The 18,381-nt window shown below is 55.2% G+C and overlaps 1 protein-coding gene across 1 annotated transcript in view; it reads left to right on the top strand.

The window, feature by feature from the left end:
* The first annotated feature begins 2,714 nt into the window (after positions 1 to 2,714).
* Positions 2,715 to 18,381, top strand: part of NR5A1 (nuclear receptor subfamily 5 group A member 1) — a 65,593-nt gene continuing 49,926 nt past the window's right edge. Inside the window, exons 1-3 of the mRNA XM_075120403.1 lie at positions 2,715 to 2,897; positions 11,028 to 11,146; positions 14,701 to 14,842. Of these exons, the coding sequence (XP_074976504.1) occupies positions 11,045 to 11,146; positions 14,701 to 14,842 (244 nt within the window). The 5' untranslated portion in view covers positions 2,715 to 2,897; positions 11,028 to 11,044. The remainder of the gene's footprint in view (positions 2,898 to 11,027; positions 11,147 to 14,700; positions 14,843 to 18,381) is intronic.

Raw genomic sequence — 18,381 nt, 5'->3', positions numbered from 1 at the left:
TTTCTTGTCTTGAGGCTGAGACAGACCCCAGGCTGGGGGTTAGAACCCAGGTAGTAAGCAGGTGGGACTAGAGCAGACCTCCACGGAAGCTTTCTGTGGTGCCTGATTCTGGTTGGCACCGTATGCTCTGCCCTGGTCTATGCTCCATGGGGCACTTCCGCTGGGCGTTTGCTGTTGGGTCTGTGGGCTGTGAACGACTCTCTCACTTCGATGCTTTCCTGCAAAGGCTATGTTAAAATGCCTGGTCAAATCCAAGCCCTGGGTGATCTGGTGTCACTGCAGAATGCGTCTGTCCTGGAAGAGGGAAGCCGGGGCAATGCCACCGCAGGGGAATGGCTGTTGTTAGCATACCTTTGTTAGCGCTTATCTCCCCCACCCCCCCTCCAATGAGCAGGCCTCCACAGCCCTTTTGAATTCAGTGGGGCTTTTTGTGTGGGTGACTGCTCACACATGGAGCCCTGCCTGAGTCTCTCTGATGTACTTGCTAGAGAGAGAGACGGCATCCAGCTATTTGCTCTTTTTGTCTCCTAGTCCTGAGCCCTGCACTGAACCCACTGACTTCAGTGTAGGTGGGTAAAGATCTCCATCTCCGGGATTCTCTGCAGGACTGGGGCCAGTCCTCACTCTTATGTCCAATCTGCCAAAGGGGTTGGTGTGTTTAGCCAGGCCCTTGGGTGCTGGTCTATTTAGGGTGACCCGCTGTCCTGAATTGATAGCAACAGTCCCACTATGCAGGGCTTTGTTTTGTATAGATGCCTATTACCCCCCACCCCCGGCCCAATATTTCACATTCACTATCTGGTCACTCTAGGCCCGTTACAAGGAGACTTCGTGGTCCCACAACAAACCTTTGTACGTGTCCCTTAGGCCACTTAAGGTTAGTTTTCTTGCAGTGTGCTTGTTTTAGCATTTGTCTGTGATATGGGGTAGACCAAGGGGTCCTAAAGGATCTCCATGCTGAACAAAGGATTTTAGTTTCCAGTCAGTGCCTTCTGAGTATTACTTTCTCTAACATGTTTTTTTTCTTCATCAAATGGCTTTTTCCCACCTCAAACTTCCATGACTGGAGAATGAAAATATCCCAGTCAGGTTCACTTTCTGGCTTTTATGCACAAGCAAAATGCTGCAATGTTTGAACTGGAATCATCGCAAGGTTATATTTCAATCTAAATTTTAAAAAAACGATTTCCATTAAAATATGCTTTACACAAAGTATTTTAACTGCTATATATGTTCTTTGCACTAGGTTTTAGCAACTGGGGGCTCAGTACCTGAGTCTATTTCACACTGGTTAATTAGACACCAGGTCCCTATGTTATAATAAAATCTCCCCAGGGGCTCTGTGGGGGGAGGAAATAATGTGACAACGAATGTTCTAGCTTGCCCCTGTGTCTGACTTAGAAGGAACACTGTTCAGCTGAGGTGTGACCGCTACAGAGCAGAAAGAGGCGCAGCCTGGAAACTGGTTATGGTGCTGCTCCGAGTTCTCGCTCTCCCCTCGGGAACTTTGTGCATAATAATAAAAGGGGAAGATTTTGTTTCTGTAAATCCAAGGAGCTGTCTGCCCTGGACTTCTCCAGTTCTCTACACAAACATGTCTATTAATAGCTTTCTGTGGCCGCAGGGAAAAGACTGGGGCTGTTCATTTTAGAAAAGAGACGACTAAGGGGGGATATGCTAGAGGTCCCTAAAATCACGAATGGTGCCTTGAAAGTGAATAGGGAAGTGTTATTTACCCCTTCACAAGAACCAGTGGGTCAACCAATGAAATGAATAGGTAGTAGGTTTAAAACAAACATAAGGAAGTATTTCTTCACACAATGCACAGTCAACCTGTGGAACTCCTTGCCAGGGGCTGTTTTGAAGGCCAGAAGTATAACTGGGTTCAAAAAAGTAGTAGATAAGTTCATGCAGGGTAGGTCCATCAATGGGACACAACCCCAAGCTCTGGATGTCCCTAGCCTCTGTTTGCCAGTATTTGGGACTGGATGACAGGGGATGGATCACTCGATAATTGTTCTGTTCTGTTCATTCCTCTGAGGCATCTGGCACCGGCCACTGTCGGGAGACAGGATCCTGGGCTGGATGGACCCCTATGGCTGTTCTTATGAGCTTGGATGATGAGCTGTGAAGTGTTTCGTTAAGTTCTGGAGCCCTTGAGTCCCCCAAGCCAGACTGGTTTGGACCCTAGTGGCACAAGTCCGTGAACCCTAGGTTTCCAATCCCAGGAATGGCACTGCCTGATGGAAAGGAGGGAGTCTCTTCCCAGGGGCCCCGAGTTGTGCTTGGCCTGTATGGGAAGGGTGGGTGCACAATCCCCCATTCTTTTATATCTCAGGGCAGGAGAGGGGACCAAATAGCCCCACCCCGTGCTTGAGCGGGGCTGTAAATCCGCCTGGTTCCATTCCCCTCCCTTGTGTTTTAATGAACTCCTTCTCCCCTCCCTGGCTCGTTTGTGTCCATCCCATCCCTCCCTTTGCATGTTTCTTCTCCCTCTTGCTTTATCTATGGCAAAGGTCCCACTTATCTCCACTCCGTCACTTTCTAATGCTAGTTTATGAGCAGGGTTTTGTATCTTAATTATTTTTTAGCGCAGTCACGTGGCCACAGAAGCCAATGAGGCAACTAGTTTGGCCCCGTCTTCCCCAAGCCTAGCCCCCAGCGGGGAGGAGATTGGCTGGGCCTCCAGCACAAGACGGTGTGTGCGTGTGCATGTTTAAATACCCACGCAAGAGACAGAGGGCCTGCAAATCAGCCCCGTCCCCGGCCGTGTGGGACAGTCCATCTGAACCATTAAGGCCAAGGCTCGTTGGTCTGGAGTTTCGCTTTGGAGGTACTAACGAGATCGCCGACTCGCCCGCCTGCCCCAGCCTGCCAAGCAGAGAGCTGCCTTCTGAGTGAGTATTTCACGGCAGAGATAATCAAGGTCATTTCAATCATTGCACTTTTAAAATCCTCCAGCGCTGTCTTGGCTCCTGTCTGGGGGTGAAACAGGCTGAGCCACTTGCACTCGGGGCTGGCCAGGACTCTGCAGTGTCTGGCGTGCAATGCCGCACCAGCGCAGCCCTCTGCTTGGGCGTTGGTCCCTGTCTAACTCTGGGCGTTTGCTGTCTGGGCTGAGAGGGAGGCTCCGGTGGTGCCTTGGGAAGGGAGGTTGAAGCTGCATCTCCCCTTTTCAGTTTCCGGTTATTGGAATAAAAACTTTGGAATCAGTTGCTATTGTGAATTCCCACCAACACTTGGCCCAGGCCCCGCAGTGTGAAGCTGGGACAGCTTGTGCCATTGTACGGCACACACCTTGCTGCTTCCCAAAGTGCTGAACCCCACCCCTGCCCCTCCAGGTGCTTCACTTGTTTAAGGATTGGTGCTGCCTTAGTCCCAGGGAACTTGGGGTAATGGGCCCAGGAGAGCTGCCGGTCTCCACACCTGGTCCAAGCCACCTCCAGGGAATGCTGAGGCTTGAGCCACTTTTTCACTTTAATACAAATTGTTTCCCAAACTTTCCTCACAACCAACACACAAGGGGGTGGGGGGGCGGCTTTGTACTGCTGCTTTGTACTGCTCCAGGGAGCTCTGAACTCCTGCTCTCCAGCTGGGCACCCAACATGAGAGAGTCCTCATGAAACAGGATCTAAATACCCAACAATTACTTCCGGGGAGATCCCTCATGAGGGCCGTTCTCATTATTACCACTATCCTAGTTTAAGCCCAGAGGATGTGCTAGGATGAGGTGTATTTTTCCTCCCACAGACAGACACACTGGCGTGGAAATTCACCGTCTGGGGTACAGCTTATTGTTAATGTACGTGGCACCTTAGCCCACGGAAAAGTTTCCCTACAGCCATGCTGGCTCTGTAGCAGTTTGGCAGCAGGAAGATGGGTTAATTGGTGAGGGGCAAGGCTGCAGGATGTGTGTCATGCAGGCAAATGTGTCTACCCCCTGGGAACAGGTGCAGAGAAGAGCTACTCGGCTGATCAGGGGTTGGAGGAGAGGAGACTGGAACAGCGCGGCTTGTTTAGTCTCGCCAAAAGACAGCCCCGAGGGGAGCTGACTGCGCTCGATAAATACGTGAGGGGTAAACACCAGGGAGGGTGAAGAGCCATTGAAGCTAAAGGACAGGCTTGGCACAAGAACAAATGCAGCTAAACTGGCCATGAATTCAGGCTGGAAACTAACAGGCAGTTTCTAATCCTCATAGGGGTGAGGTTCTGGAACAGCCTCCCAGCGGGAGCCAGGGGGTAAAGCACTGAATTAATTTTGAGAGAGAGCTGGACACATCTGGGTGTGATTGGATGTTGGGGTTGCTTGTGAGGTAGGGGAGCAAATGTCCTTCCTGCTGCCTCTTCAGTGGTGTCATCTCTAGGTTTGGGGAGAGTGAAAGGTACAAACAGAGCCTGCAAAAGCCTCCGAGGCTGGGGAAGAGGTTAAAGAGTTAGTCGTTTAAAACTCCTTAGTGCTGAGAGCAACTGACCCAGGGAAGATTCCTCAGGCCAAGCCGTCCAGAGGACTAGTACATCCGGGCAATGGCAGAACACGCTTGCCAGATGTGGTCTTCAAGGACTCGGTGCTTAAGGAGCACAGAAGAGATCTGCTTTATTTGGTGTCTGGGTCCAGCTGGCTGTGCATAACAAGAGCTTCCCAGCACCCTGCCCAGGCTCTCTGTCTGGGAAGCTCAGCCCTTAAAGTCACAGTCCCCATTACCACACATGGCTCTGCTCTGCCAGCGTGCTTCAAGGGGTTACAGGTGTGGGTGGGAGACCGTCCCTGGACTTCCCAGCTCAGACTGCCACCAACTTAGCAGCAGGTGTGCATTTGCAAAGAGCCATCAGCTGATTCCAGCTTTTATTCCCCAGGCTGACGTAAGGCCAGAGTACTAGAGCAGAGGGGCCGATGGCCCCATTACCAATCAGCTGACTGCGTAGCATACAGAAATCCTTCCCTTCAGTAATATACTGTCTAATTTCCCCTCGGGCTCTTGGTTAGGGTGCAATACATGCAGGAGACAGCAATAGTCTTTGGCTCCCAGTTGCTTTCAGTCCTTGCCATTTTGGATCGTTTCCCCCACCAAACTTGAGGCTGTGATTGCCTCTTCTATTCTTTGTGAGACAACGATTCTTTGGTACAGCTCCACCCCCTGCCCTGCTCTTCAGGCACCCAGCTACTTCCCTGAGATCCTTGGGAGGAACATGATAGTGAATGACGGGGCTGCTGAGCTTTTAAGGGGAGTTTTCCTTCCTCTAACAATAGCCAAAGCACTGCTGTTCTGCACCGAGGGCTGATTTGCAGCTATTATTAGAGACGAGGCTCTTGTAATGGTGTGTTTGAATGAAGTGATCCTACCCTGCTGGAGTCTATTTCCTGTTCGCTGCACAACCCACTGGGAGTGCAGCTTCCACCCCCATGCGAAAGCTCAGCGAGCTGGAGCCCTCTGCTTGGGCAGCGTGTGCGGAAGGAGGAGACCGCCGTGCGTCAGAGGGGCAGAGCCCCAAACAAGCTGGGCCCCGCAGAACTTTGTGAGGAGCGACAGGAGTTTTGCTTGCAGGGGGCTGGCTAGTGGCTTTTGTTCCCATGAGATTCGCACCCCTGGAATTTCACTGTGGGCTCCAGAACTCAGAACCAGCCCAGAACCCCCTTCCGGGAGCTATGGGCGGGGAAGAGGTGCACCTAAAATGGAGCACAAACCTCAGGCTGCGAGCTCTGCAAACTTTCCCAGGCCCTTGAGGCCAAAGCCAGCCCTTGTGCACATCCATGCAACTCCATTGGCTTCCACAGGCTGCGAGCATCATGTTCCCAGCAACTTGGAGGGAGCAGAACTGGGCCCTTGCAGGGGTGACTGGGAGTTGTAACAAGTTCTGCCTTGTTTGGGGGTTCCTGAATGCTTTGCACCGCTGGAGTCGTGTCATGCTGCCGGTGTGTTTAGATCTGCTCCTCGCCTTAGTTAGAGTCAGTTTGATGTCAGGGCCAGGTATCAACCCCTCTCACGGAAATGCTCCCCAACGCAGTCGTTTTTCCCGTTCAGGTGCTAGGCGGCAGGGCCCTGCACTGCACTCGAGGGGTGAATTTCTGGAGCAATGGTAGCAGATCAGTTGCTTTTGCAATGGGCCCGTGTCTCTCTCACATGCTTTGCAACCTTGTTGATATGGAGGGTTTCCTGAGGAGTGTGAGTCAGGACTGGATTTGGCCCCAGGGCACAAGTTAATGCTCTGCACACTGAAGATGAAGTGTCTGTCACAGCCCAGATAGTGCATACCCAGGGGAAGTAAAGCACCAAGCTACAGGTGGGAAGATAAAATAAGTAGCTCCCCTAGGCTGCACCAGTCATGGGAGCAAGACAGAACGCTGGGCGTGCACTGGGATTTTGTGAAGGGAATTGCAGTTTGCTCAGGCCCATGCCTTGTGTGCAGACACTCCTATAACCCTGTGATGTGCTTCTCTTTGTTACATCAGTGCTGGCCACTGCCCAGTGAGGCTGCTACAGAGGGGTTTAGCTGTGACATTATTTATTAGGCCTCTTGTGTATACGTGAGGGGAGTGTGTGAGTGAGTGAGTGAGGGTGGTAGGATAGTGTGTGTGGGGATTGTGTGTGAGAGTTGGGGTGGGATAGTGTGTGTGTGAGTGAGGGAGGGTGGTGCAATAGTTGGTTGTGGGGGAATTGTGCGGAGGGTGTGGGGGGGTGACGGAGGTTGGATAGTGTGTGTGGGGTGGAATAGTCTTTCTGGGTGTTAGTGAGGGCAGTGGGCTGTGGCGGGAGCCTCGATTTCTGTTCTCAGATGGAACATGACAGGTGCCTGTGTGCGGGGTTCATACCTGCCTGCAAGCAGCAAACTTCCATTAACAGAAGAAAACCCCCTTGATCAGTAGAAAATGTACGGTGCACATTAGTGTGTTCCCAGTAAGCTGTGCTTTGATGTCGCTGCCATGAAATGTTTCATTAGGTGTCTCTAAACTAAGTGAAGCAATGAATTAAATCCCAGCATTGAGTAACTGCCCTCAGCTGAGGGGTCAGGTCACCATTTGCATTAGTTACTGCACGCAGGGCATGGGCCGTGCTCCTAGAGTTGTGTCTATCGGTATCGACGTTATTAGTTTTCCCTAGCGAAGGCTGCAAATGTCCAAATGTACACAGCACTCCAGCAGCACCTTTCACCTGAGGATCTCAAAGCACTGGCCAGCCCGGCTTTCCCTACGGACGGATTAATGGCAGTTCCCCGGTGAAGTCAGGGGCTGATGGGTGAAATTGCCTGCCCAAGGTCCCCGGGCAAGGTGGGCAGCAGGGTAGAACAGAGCTTAGGAGTCTGCCCTCAGCCTGCACCTCACCTTCAGTGGTGCTGGAGCTGTCGGGGGAAGATGGAGATTGAATCATCGGGTTGTGGATTTCAGTAACTAGAACTGGGTTCTGGGGCTGGGTCCCAGCAAGCATAAAACCAGCACCAAAAGGCCCCTCTCTTGGGAAGGAGGCGAAGATTCCTACCATCAAGTCAATAGCGACCGTTAAAAGGATTTCTATAGCCCTGCAGGGAATGAGAAGCCAGTCACTACACTGAGAACAGGCCCAGCTGCTTTTGAAGAGACGGATGAATTGGGGTCATCTCTGGGCCTGCTCCAGCTTCAGGGATTGGACTACAGCTCATGCTAGCGGCATGGTCTGTCCCGGATCTCCTAGGCCTGGGTTGTGCATGATGTCTGCTCCCCTGGGCATCTGCAGGTTCATCCCACATCCCCTTTTCCCGTGTTTACGGCACCTTGGAAGAGACTTGGAAACAGTAGCACCTCCCTTCTTTCTGTGATGTGTTAAACCTATGCTCCGCTTGAAGGTAGCCGCAGGCAAACTGGGCGAAGCCTTCTTTCCCGTAGCTGTTACCAGGGCTGAGGCTGGCAGGGCCTGCTGGCCTGCTGGACGGAGGAGGGTGGCTAAATACAAACCTCTGAGAACCAGGAGGGCCAAAGCTGAGGAAATGACTACCAGCCCCTACCTTAACTCTGCCCCTGTACCATACGCCAGTCCTCTGCTAGGACTCCCCAGGCCAGTGCAGTGGAGAAGCCTCAGGGCCGCTGCAGAGTCTGAGCAGGCTGCGGCAGTGTTTGACTTCCCCTTCCCCAGGCTCCTGGGCAGACCAGGGCCAGCTTCCCCATGTGGCAGCCTCCTGGCAGATCTCAGAGGACAGCTGTTTTTACGGCTCTTTTATACCTTCCTGGAGCGCAGTGCATCAGGGCCCATGTAATAATTCCCTCTGCTCCCAGGCTTCCTCCAGGCAACTTTCAAACCCAGGTTCTTAGCTCATTCGCTAAGGGGCTCCAACTGCTCTGGGGCCCTTTGATGGTGGGGGGGTATTGGCCTGTAGAGCAGTGTTTCTCAAGGACGGGTCTGCGGACCAGCGCCGGTCCCTGGGATCCCCTGGCGCAGTGCGGGGGGCACAAGCCGGTCCCTGATCTGGATAAGGTTTGGGAAGCTGCTGCTGGGGAGAGTGAAGGTCAAATGTAGAATCAGGTCTCAGTGCGTGAGGGGGGGGAGGTGGCCAGCACGGTCCCCTTGGCTAAATGGGGGGGTGGGGAGGGCAGGGGTGGGGCTAGCCCATTAGGGGCCCTGATATTTTCCCCCCTTCCCCCACACACAATAAAAAGCGAAGGGGCTCCCCTTGAGCAGCTCCGGGCCCAGGCGATTAGCTGCTTATGCCCAGGGCCGGCTCTTTCGGGGTCCAAGCGGAGCCCTGACCCCAGTGAGCAAAGGCAGGGTCTGGTCTGCTGTCAGTGCGCGGGGCTGGGCGGGGGGAAGGTGGGGGGGAGCTGAATTACCCCCACTGGCCAATGGGCACCCAACCCCTTGCAGGGCAGCTCTTGGAGCAAAGCGGGGGGCCACGTCCGGGGGTGCCCCCAATGAGCCTGCCAGGAGCCGAGCTCTTCCGGGGAGGTGCTGAGCTCCCCCGCATCCCCAGGGCCTTGAGCGGCGGGTCAGGGCGCTGGGGGGGTTTCCACGGTCCCTGTGTGGTTCTGCTCCTGGGCTTTGCCCTGGCGGGGAGCTGAGGAGCCCCGCTCCCGGGAAGCTGGACTCCTACGTGGGTCCCTGCGGCGCCCCGAAGCCGGTGCCAACAGAGACACCCCCGGGGTCCCTAGGAGTCCCGCAGCCGGTGCCAGAGCGGGGCTGGGCTGCGGAGCTGGGGCAGGGAAACCCCAGTGCCCCGCAGGGGCCGGGGAGCAGCCACTGCCTCGGCCGGGGGTTTCCGGGGGTGCCTGCGATGCAGCCCCCTGGCCCGTGCGCTCCCGGGCTCGGCCTCGGCCGGGGTTGCCAGGACCCGCCCGTTGCAAGGCTCCTGCCCCGGGAGAGTCAATGAACCCGGAGGACCCAGCCCGGCCGGCTCCCGCCCAGCCAGCTCGGGACCCCCGCGGTGCGGGCGAGTCCCAGGCCGACCCGGGGAGAACGGGCCGGGCCGGGCCGGCTCTCGGAGCGCAGCAGCGCGGGCGGCCCCTGCGCGGCACCAGGGCGAGCGGGACCTTTGCTGGCGCTGCTCCCTGGTCCCGGTTACGAACGGGCTGGGGCGGGCGGGGGCGGTTGCTCTGAGCCCGCGGAGCTGAGCGCCGAGATCTGGGCACCTGGAGACGGGACCCACCTCCCCTCGGTGCTCAAAGGCCGGCGGTGGCTGAGCCACGGTCTAGTGTGGGGCACGCTGGGGCCCGGGCCGTTCCGATCCGTGCCGGGTTAGAGCCGGGGGTAGCGCAGGAGCTCTGGGCGGGGCCGGGCTGCGCTCGCCGGATGATTGCGGGGCTAAGGGACGCTCTAGTGGTCGCCGAGGAGCTGCGACGGGCCGGGTCCCGGGAGGGCACTGCCCCGGGCACGGGTCAGAGCCTGCAGCGACCGATGAGCCGGCCCGGGCGGGGCGCTGGCCCGCTGCGCCCCCGTCTCGGGGCAAGCCCCTGGTGGCTGCAGGGGCCAAGGGGCGGCCCTGCCCTGCACTGCCAGGCCACTGCAGAGGGCAGCCAAGGGTCCGAGTCACCCGGGAGAGGCCATCGCGCCGGTGGCCGTGTGTGCGCCCCTGTGCCCTTCCCCGCCGCTCCGGGACAGCTCCAGGCTCCCCAGAGAGCCGGACAGGGCCTCGGGCTGGCGGGCTCAGAGGCCCTGGGCCCCCTGGGGCAGGGATGGAGAGGGGGTGGCGCTGGGACCCCTGCAGGGCCCGGGGCCCGCTCTGCGCCATGGCCCGGTACTGGGGGTGCCGTCGGTGCAGGGAGCTGAGCTCCCGCCGGCTCTTGGGGCAAAGTGGAGCCGCCGAGGTGGGGCCGGGCTCGGGCTGCCCAGCGGCAGCTCCCGCGGGCGGGCTCGGTGGTGACAGAAGCCCGGAGGTGCCCGCGGTTCGCCCTGCAGCCGAGGCGCGTCCCGGCCCGGGGGGAAGCCAGCGGCGGGGAGCAGGGACAGACCGAGCCATGACCTGTCCCCTGCCCTCACTCGCCTCGGCTCTAGGATTGTCCCGGACGGCTGCAGGGACTCGCGCGGAGCCCCTGAGTGCGCCCGGCCAGCGGGACCCCGAGCCCGGAGCTGGGGACGGGCGGTTTCCCTCTCAGCCCCGGGCCTGTCCCCGGCCGGGAGTTCCTCGGGGCAGGGCGCAGCCAGAGCCAAGACCCCTCGGAATCCCGGCCCCCTCCCGGGCACAGCGCCCGGCCCCGGCTCCCCGGGGGCAGCCCCCGGCCCCTGGCACCCCAGCCCCGCGCCGAGAGCGGGAAACCGAGGGTGGCACCGCTCTCCGGCCCTGCCCTCCAGGCCCCTTCCCCCGCCCCCGCCCTGTTCCCAACCCCCCGCGGCTGGCTGCGGCCCCCCCACAGGCGGGCTTGCCGCCCCTCGGGGGTGGTCACTTCCCCGCACCAGCCTGGATCTGCAGCCTCAGGCGCTATAAAGGGTCCACCCGCAGCACCCACCACCTGCCTGTCACGCTCCGCAGCGCCCCGCGCTCCGCTCCGCGCCACCCCGCCGGGCCGGCCCAGGGGCTGCCGGGCTTCTCCCCACGGCTCCTCCCGCGCTGACCCGGTTTCGTTCCCGCAGGCGGGCCGCTGGAGGTGATGGACTATACCTATGATGAGGACCTGGATGAGCTGTGTCCTGTCTGCGGGGACAAGGTCTCCGGATACCACTACGGGCTGCTCACCTGTGAAAGCTGCAAGGTAGGAAACCGCCCAGCCGGGGGCCGGGCACGAGGCCCTGTTGCTATCGATAAGGGGCCAGGAGGAATTGTCCCGGTCGCCCCTTCCAGGCGGGCTTGGCTCCAGTCCCCTCGCTCCGCCGCGAGCTGGGGAGGCTCGCCCTGAAAGGGGCCCCTAGCAGCCGGCTCCAGCCAAACGCGGGCGGGGGCACGGCGGGCACCCCGGCCGCTCCAGGGTTTCGTTGGCAGGAGTTAGGGATTGATCAGCAAGGCCAGGAAATCGTTGTGCTCTAATTCCACGCGCTGCAGCGCTCGCCAGGGCCGTCTGGTTGGGGGTTTTAACACGCAAAATGTGCCTGGCGAATAAATTAGGGGGGGGGTTCATTTGCCTGGGGAAGCCCCGATTCCCCCCCTGCCGGTGCCCAAGCTCGATTTTAGCCGGGAGCGCGGAATTTAACAAATATCGTTTCCCATAAAATCCTGGACGAAGCGCTCGGCGGTTTTTGCGCGTGTAAAGGCTGAAGCTGCAAGTGAATTTCAGCGAAGGGGCTGCCCCTCTCTTGGAGCGACTCCGCAGAGACAGGCATGGGGGTACTTCCGAAACGGCGCTTGCATTTTCATCATAATAAATGCAAAGCCCGCAGTCCAGCACCCGCCAGGGACAGGCTGCTTTTGGAAACTCGGCCGGGGTTGACGCGGCAAATCGGGGAAATGTGGCCGCGCACATAACCATAAAGGATAATTAAGGAACTAAAATAATTTCTGTTCTTGGAGTAGAAATGAACGGGGTTAGTCTACAGAGCAAACCCAGACTGCCCGCGGGGAAGTATTTCAATAATGACGCTTTGCCTCAGAGCGTCGGAGAGCTGCCGGCTTCTGTTCCCCGATTTATTTAGCGTTTCTGTTACTGGCCCCGGTTAAAGTGCCGGGGGGAGTTAGGGGGGCGTAAGGGGAGTTTATTCAACAAAATCCGAGCCCCGCGCCCGTATTCGAAGATACCCGAAGTCCAAAGTAATCTGATTGTTGTTTGCGTATAAGACAAGGTCCGGGACAGGTTTCGCTGCCTGCCATTTAATTTGTTAAAACGAAACTGCAGCCGCCGCTGGTCCCCTGGGTGACCTGCTGCCTTCCCAGAATATTTTCGGACATTCAGGGCCGGCGTGTAGCTCCGGAGCAGCTAGAGTCATTTCCCTCCCTGTTTAGACCCCCGCATTTCCCCACGTAATTTAAAAGTTCGTTGAGTTGAAACGGCGCAAGCTCGAGAGCTTGTTGTGTCTGTCTTTTATTTTCCGTTTGACTCTTCGGCTCATCAGAACAAAACAAAATAGACTTTTAGGCTCTTTAGGGTTTTTTTAATAGCTCTTTAGAAGAAATATTAATTTTATATCAACCGAAATAAATTCAGTCAAATGGTTCAGGGATTTTTTTTTTTTTTTTAGTTTAAAAATGCTAACCCTACCGTTAGCCCTCTCGGGGCTGCGGGTGAGTTTATTTCGCAGTCAGGAGGGTGCACCTCGCTTGCACCACGGATCCGCACCGCGGAATACACCGGGCCCGGTAACGTGGCTCGCTGTAAAATGGAATGGAAGTGGCGGCGGCCCTGCGCCCTGCCAGGGGCACCGCTCCGTGCTGGCGGCGGCGGGGAACGGGGCGCACCGCGGCGGGCGGGCTGCATGGGGAGATACCGCCGGCGCCTGGGGGGCATCTAGTGAGAGCGGAGCGCGCTGTGTTTCTGGCGCATCCTGTTCAAATTCCCGCGCAATCGAGCTGCAGCGCAGGTGACCGGCGCTTTAGAAGTGCCGGAGACAGAGAGAAAATCGCGGAACCAAATCCCCAAGTGATTAGAAAGCAAAGCGAAGAGAAGCCGACTCGTAAAGAGTTTTGTGGTTACCGCAGGGCTGATGCTGGGTGCGGAGGGGCAGTACCCGGGGCGCTGACCGCTGGTCCAGGCCCCTCTGGAAGGAAAGCGGCTCCCCTGACCTAGGGAGGCGTTTTCCTTCCCCCTTTAATTCCCATCAGCTGCGTGTATATGCCCGGCCTGAAGGTGCAATCAGGTGAAATGGGAGGGTCTCCCAGGCAATGGGACATTTATCTTTTGCAGATTGGAGACTGGCCGCTACCTGTAGCTCTGGTTTAAGGGGTCGGCGGGGGACAGGGAGAGAGGGGTCGGGTCTTTCCCATAGCACAACCTGCCTGGGCTGGGAGGGATGGCAGAAGCTGGAAAGATCCTCTTTTAAATGCCGCGGATCAGCCAGCCCTTGGCTGTGTTTTATTTTCAGAGGCTTTGGACTGAGGGCAAAATCCGGCTCCTTAAAATCAGAGGTGGGGGGGAAGGGGGGAGCTCTCAAATTGCTTCTGAAGAATGTAAAACAGTCTCCTTGCTCTCAGCGGGGAGCATCGCCCCCCAGGCCCTATGCAGACAGCCTGGCCCTGCCTTTCATTCTGCCTGAGCCCCGGGCCCCCTCTGGGGCAAGCCAGCCGCACCGGAGCGGAGGCCCTGGGGGCGAGCTGCGCTGCGCAGGGCTCCGGCCTGGCCTGCTGGCATCCTGCGCGGTGGGCTCTTCACCTGGGTCTTTCTGGGGCCTTTCTACGGGGCCCCCTGAAGTGTCCCGGCATCCTCACTGCTCCCGCTGACCGGGGGGGTTTGGGGCAATGGTTGCCCAGGCCTTTGAAGACATAAATCACGCCGTAGACACAGATTTGTATTCAAAGAGCAGGCCCCTTTCTAACCTCGGCTGTTAATGAAGATTGAGAGGCAGGCTGACTTGTGGATTCATCTTCTCCACAATTGCCCAAATGTGTTTAAAAAAGAAATCTACAAAAGGAAAGCAAGGGCCTCGTGGGCTTCCCCACTGGAGCCCGGGCATTTCCTAAGCGTTCAGCACGAGCTGCTGTCAATAGGTGTAATGAGCCTTGAGTACTTCGCTCCTTTACACCAGCTGAGCATCTGGCCCATCCTATTTCTGCAGAGTCCTAAGCAGATGAAAAACATCAAATGTTTCCCGTGGTCTTTCAGTCAGATTCCTGGAGTTCAGAGCATGTCTGACTGAGAAGAGACACCTTCCCAGGGCAGGGGAGTTCAGACACTGGGGAGAGAAGCCAAGCCTGCAGCCTTTTGTCTTTTAAAAACTTGAACGAAAATACATGATTTCTGGCTCTGCAGCTCCTGTCCGTGGCTGTTCGCTTTTCTAGCAGTGGGCTTCCCCCCTGGCGCTGCTCGCTGCCCTTAAATCCAGCTCCGCGAATTTGTTCTTGCCGTTTTTTAAGTAATTTCCCCCAACTAGAAGATAGGGGCAAAGAAAATAAAAGCCACCAGAGATGATGCACTGTTGGGCAACAGCAGAGCTGTCCGCTAAGGTGCTATTGTAACGGGTGTGTAGTGTCCCGCTCTCCCGAAGCCACTTGGTGCCCTGCGCCGAGGACGGTGGGGCTGCAAAGAAATGCTCCAGGCATCTATGTTAAACAGCAGCCCAGGGCAGGAGCCTCCCTTCCCCGGGACGCCTGCTTCGCCCTGCTCATACTGCAAATGCTGGCGTGGTAAGGCCCCGCATTTCTGCCTTCTCTCCTTATCATCAGGGCTTTTTCAAGCGGACCGTGCAGAATAACAAGCACTACACCTGCACCGAAAGCCAGAACTGCAAAATCGACAAAACCCAGAGGAAGAGATGTCCCTACTGTCGCTTTCAGAAGTGCTTGACGGTGGGAATGAGACTAGAAGGTAAGAGCCCCGGTCCGCCACCTCGTGCACCTTAGCTCTGCGTGCCCCAGGGGAAGAAGGGAGGGTCGTCAGCGGTAGGGCTGTGGTGTGAACTGGGCCAGATCCTGTGACATGTGGAGCACTGTCTTCTCCCATTGATATCACTGGGACTTGAGGGCAGCCCGTACGCAGGATCAGGCCCAAAGCCAGCTACGACAGCTGCTGCTAGCAAAAGAAATTATTTCTTCAGTGTGTTGGAATTGTGGTTCCTTCATTTCTTTTTATTTAAACATGATTTGGGTTGGGTCAGTGGATCTGTATCTTCCTGGGCAATATTTTAGGTTATGAGACCATCTGGCACAGCTGTGCCTGGGAATTAAGCAATGACCTCAGAATTAAAAACAGCCCTTGGTTCTCACTGTAGTATCATCATTCCAAGTAAACTCTCTGCTCAGGGCTAGATAGTTTTTTTTTTTTTCTTCACCAGCCTCCAGGATACAGCATAGCCAGCCCCTAGCATTCAAAAAACATGAGTCAGCCCCCCCAAAATCATGAGATTTTAAAAAAATAATAAATGTCGGGTTCTTTTGATTTGCCTTTTGGTTTTTCAGAATTTAGGGTTCACACTTTCAAGGCTTTCTTTGCGAGCTAAAGGGCTTGAAAATGTTCTGGGTTTTGGGGTTTTTTTTGGTTTATTTTAAATGAAAGCCAAGATTCCCCTATTTTTGCATAATTCCCAGAGGCGAGGCTTTAAGGAGAACACTGAGTATCGTGAGAATCAGGATAAAATGGCAGGATGCCATAGTGAGAATACAATTTTTCTTTTGCCACGTTCACTGTAACAGGAATTTCTCCTTATACAAGGGGACCCATAGTAGCACAGGGGGTCTCTCACCAGATTGACATTGGGGTCAGTCTAATGATGTCAGTCTTGATTTATGCTGGTGTGGCTGATAGCAGAATCAGGCCATGTTGTTTTCTGTGTTATGATGTGTTTGACGTGGCACTTACCCACTGATGTTGCAGAACTTCACACTGCACACAGGGCACAGGGCCAGGGGAAACCATTAGAAACGCCGGGTAACAAAAATGGGAAAAAAGGGACTAAATTTTACACCAAATCGAAAGGTCTGGGCAGACAGTGCTGACGCTAGTGGAGCACTTCTCACCTGTTCAAGGCTGCGGGACTCAGTGCTCCATTCACATGGGCACTAAGGGCAAAGTGGGGGTTGAACATAAAGTACTGCTAATACCTGAATAGAAACTGAAATCATTTCCCAAGCAGGAAGGAGGCAGAAGGCTTTGGAGGCTGAACAGTTAAGAGCAGGACACATCGTTTAATTGCAAAGGCAGCCAATGCAAACTCCCACTACACTACATGGCATCAGCACTGAGTGTCATTTCAAAAGCAGATCAGAGCCTTAGGCCTGGCTGAGACTGGAATATTAGTTACAAACAGGTCCTGAGCCAACTGTCCGGCTTACCCAGGGGCAGGGCTCAATTTGTGCTAAGGCTTGCAAGGGCTGAGCCCTGGCACCTCTGGGCTTGGCAGTTCAGAGCTTTGGCATCTCTGGGCTTGCTGCATCAATCATGAAAATAAAAAAATTGCTTGAGCCCTGGTACCTCTTTCATTACAAATTAAGCACTGCTCAGGGGCTTTGCTAAATCGCAGGGTCTGACACTTTGTACCAGCACTCTGTCTTGTAACTGAGAACAGTTGGGCAATGGAACAAGGCACAGGTAGGGCACGGTCGCCTTCGCTGGCAATCAGAACTCATACTCTGCTCCTGTGTGTGGTGAATGGGTGAGGGACACTGAAATCAGAGCCCCGAGTTCCCTGTTGGCAACAGAGTTGCACCCGCCTGACTTCGAGGCGCTTCCCAGGCTTACAGCAGAGTTGAGTGTGGTCCTGTGTGTTTGTGGGCCTCAGAGGCAAAGCCGGGATATTTGCTGCCTATCTGTTCAAAGCACCCTTTTCCCTGCCCTCTGAGCTGCTTGATGAAACTCTGCAGTAGCTTATCCACCAGGGATCACCTAGAGGGAAAATGACATCCCAGCTTGACTGTCTGTCTTTTGTAGTGAAAATTGGAGCTTACGTTTCCTTAGTTATTAGTATTTGCTGGGCAGAAAATCTGAACTGACACTTCTAAAGAGATCCGTCAACTCAATAGGACAAAAGCAAGTCTGAAATTATTGATTTTGGGGGCAAGTATGATGTTGACATAGGCTCTCTTGATGCTCAAGAAAGGAAACGACCGAGAAGTCTGGACTGTGTGAAGAACACAATCTCAGCACATCCCAGACAAATCAGAATCCTCACCCGAGTGCTCCGCAATAGAGCGACAAGAGAGTCTCTGAAGCTGCTCAGCATTCACAGAGTACCGTGTGTTTTGCGCTGGTCACAGTTCAGCTTCTGATAATAACAGGTGTCACATACAGGCTTTCCCTCTAGAGTGACAGCACAACACGGTCCATGCAAATCCCCCCGGTGAGCATGTTTCAAAGAATTACACGTGCAGCAGAGGGGCAGAAACACTGCGTGGTGCAGGCCAGGGGCAAGAGAGATGCAAAGATCCAGTGGAGAAGGCTCTTGCACCGATTGTGGTGTGATTACGTGAAGGGATGGCGAGGAGGCCTGTGCTAGGCCTGAGGGGGCAGAGAGGGCCTGTGATATGCGCTGGAACAAATCCAGGGAGAGTTTTAAAAAGAGGAAGAACAATTTCAAAGCAGATCCTGAAATGCATGGTGGGCGCGTGAGGGGAGGAGCTTCAGTGAGAAGGTGGGTGGTAACCTTGATCTGTCAGGAACATTCTCCACAGAGTACGGAATTAGTAACCAGGTCCCGGTAGAGCTGGCTCTTTCTGCACTAACTCTGGAGAATAAAAGAGTAGCTGAGGCCACACTGAAGATGTGTCCACCTAGAATGGAGATGGGTGAATTCACTTTGCCTAATTCTGACCCTTCTCCATGAGTTGGGAGGTTTACATGCTACTGCCCTACTTAATAGAGTGAAAAATATCATGGCACATAGGGCATCTCCTTATAGCAGCCTAGCTTTGATCCCTCGATCCTTCGCTCACGGCAAAGAGTCGAAGCTAATGCTGATTGTTTTAAGTTGCCATGTGTATGTGAAAGAGAGTGAGAGCAGGTGAGTGTGTGTTAAACTACAGCCAAAAAGATTCATAAGCTCAGATTGTGCTGAGAATCCAAGAAACAGTCTAAGTAGCTGCGAAAATCTCAGCCTCCATCATTTTTGTCTGTCCTTAGTTTGGAGACATCTGTACTTCCTGTTTCATTCTGTTCCTGGAGACATTTGAATGAATACAGGATCCTTGCTTTTCTAACCAGTCCATCTGCCCTGCCCTCGGTTTCCCACCTGAGATCAGAATCTTGTGTTTGTGGCAGCCCAATAACACAGTTGGGATGCAGCAAGCAGCGAGGTGTTTATGATCCCAGGTGATGTATGAATAGTTGGCACAGGGGAACGCATGAGAATCAAAGCACGTCTTCTCTCTTAAGGTGCTTGTTTTTAAAGAAAAAAGGGTGCGTTCATTTCCCGC

This window comes from Caretta caretta, chromosome 16 (genome assembly GCF_965140235.1).
Source record: "Caretta caretta isolate rCarCar2 chromosome 16, rCarCar1.hap1, whole genome shotgun sequence".
Lineage (NCBI taxonomy): Eukaryota > Metazoa > Chordata > Testudines > Cheloniidae > Caretta > Caretta caretta.
This window is presented reverse-complemented; position numbering and strand designations above follow the sequence as displayed.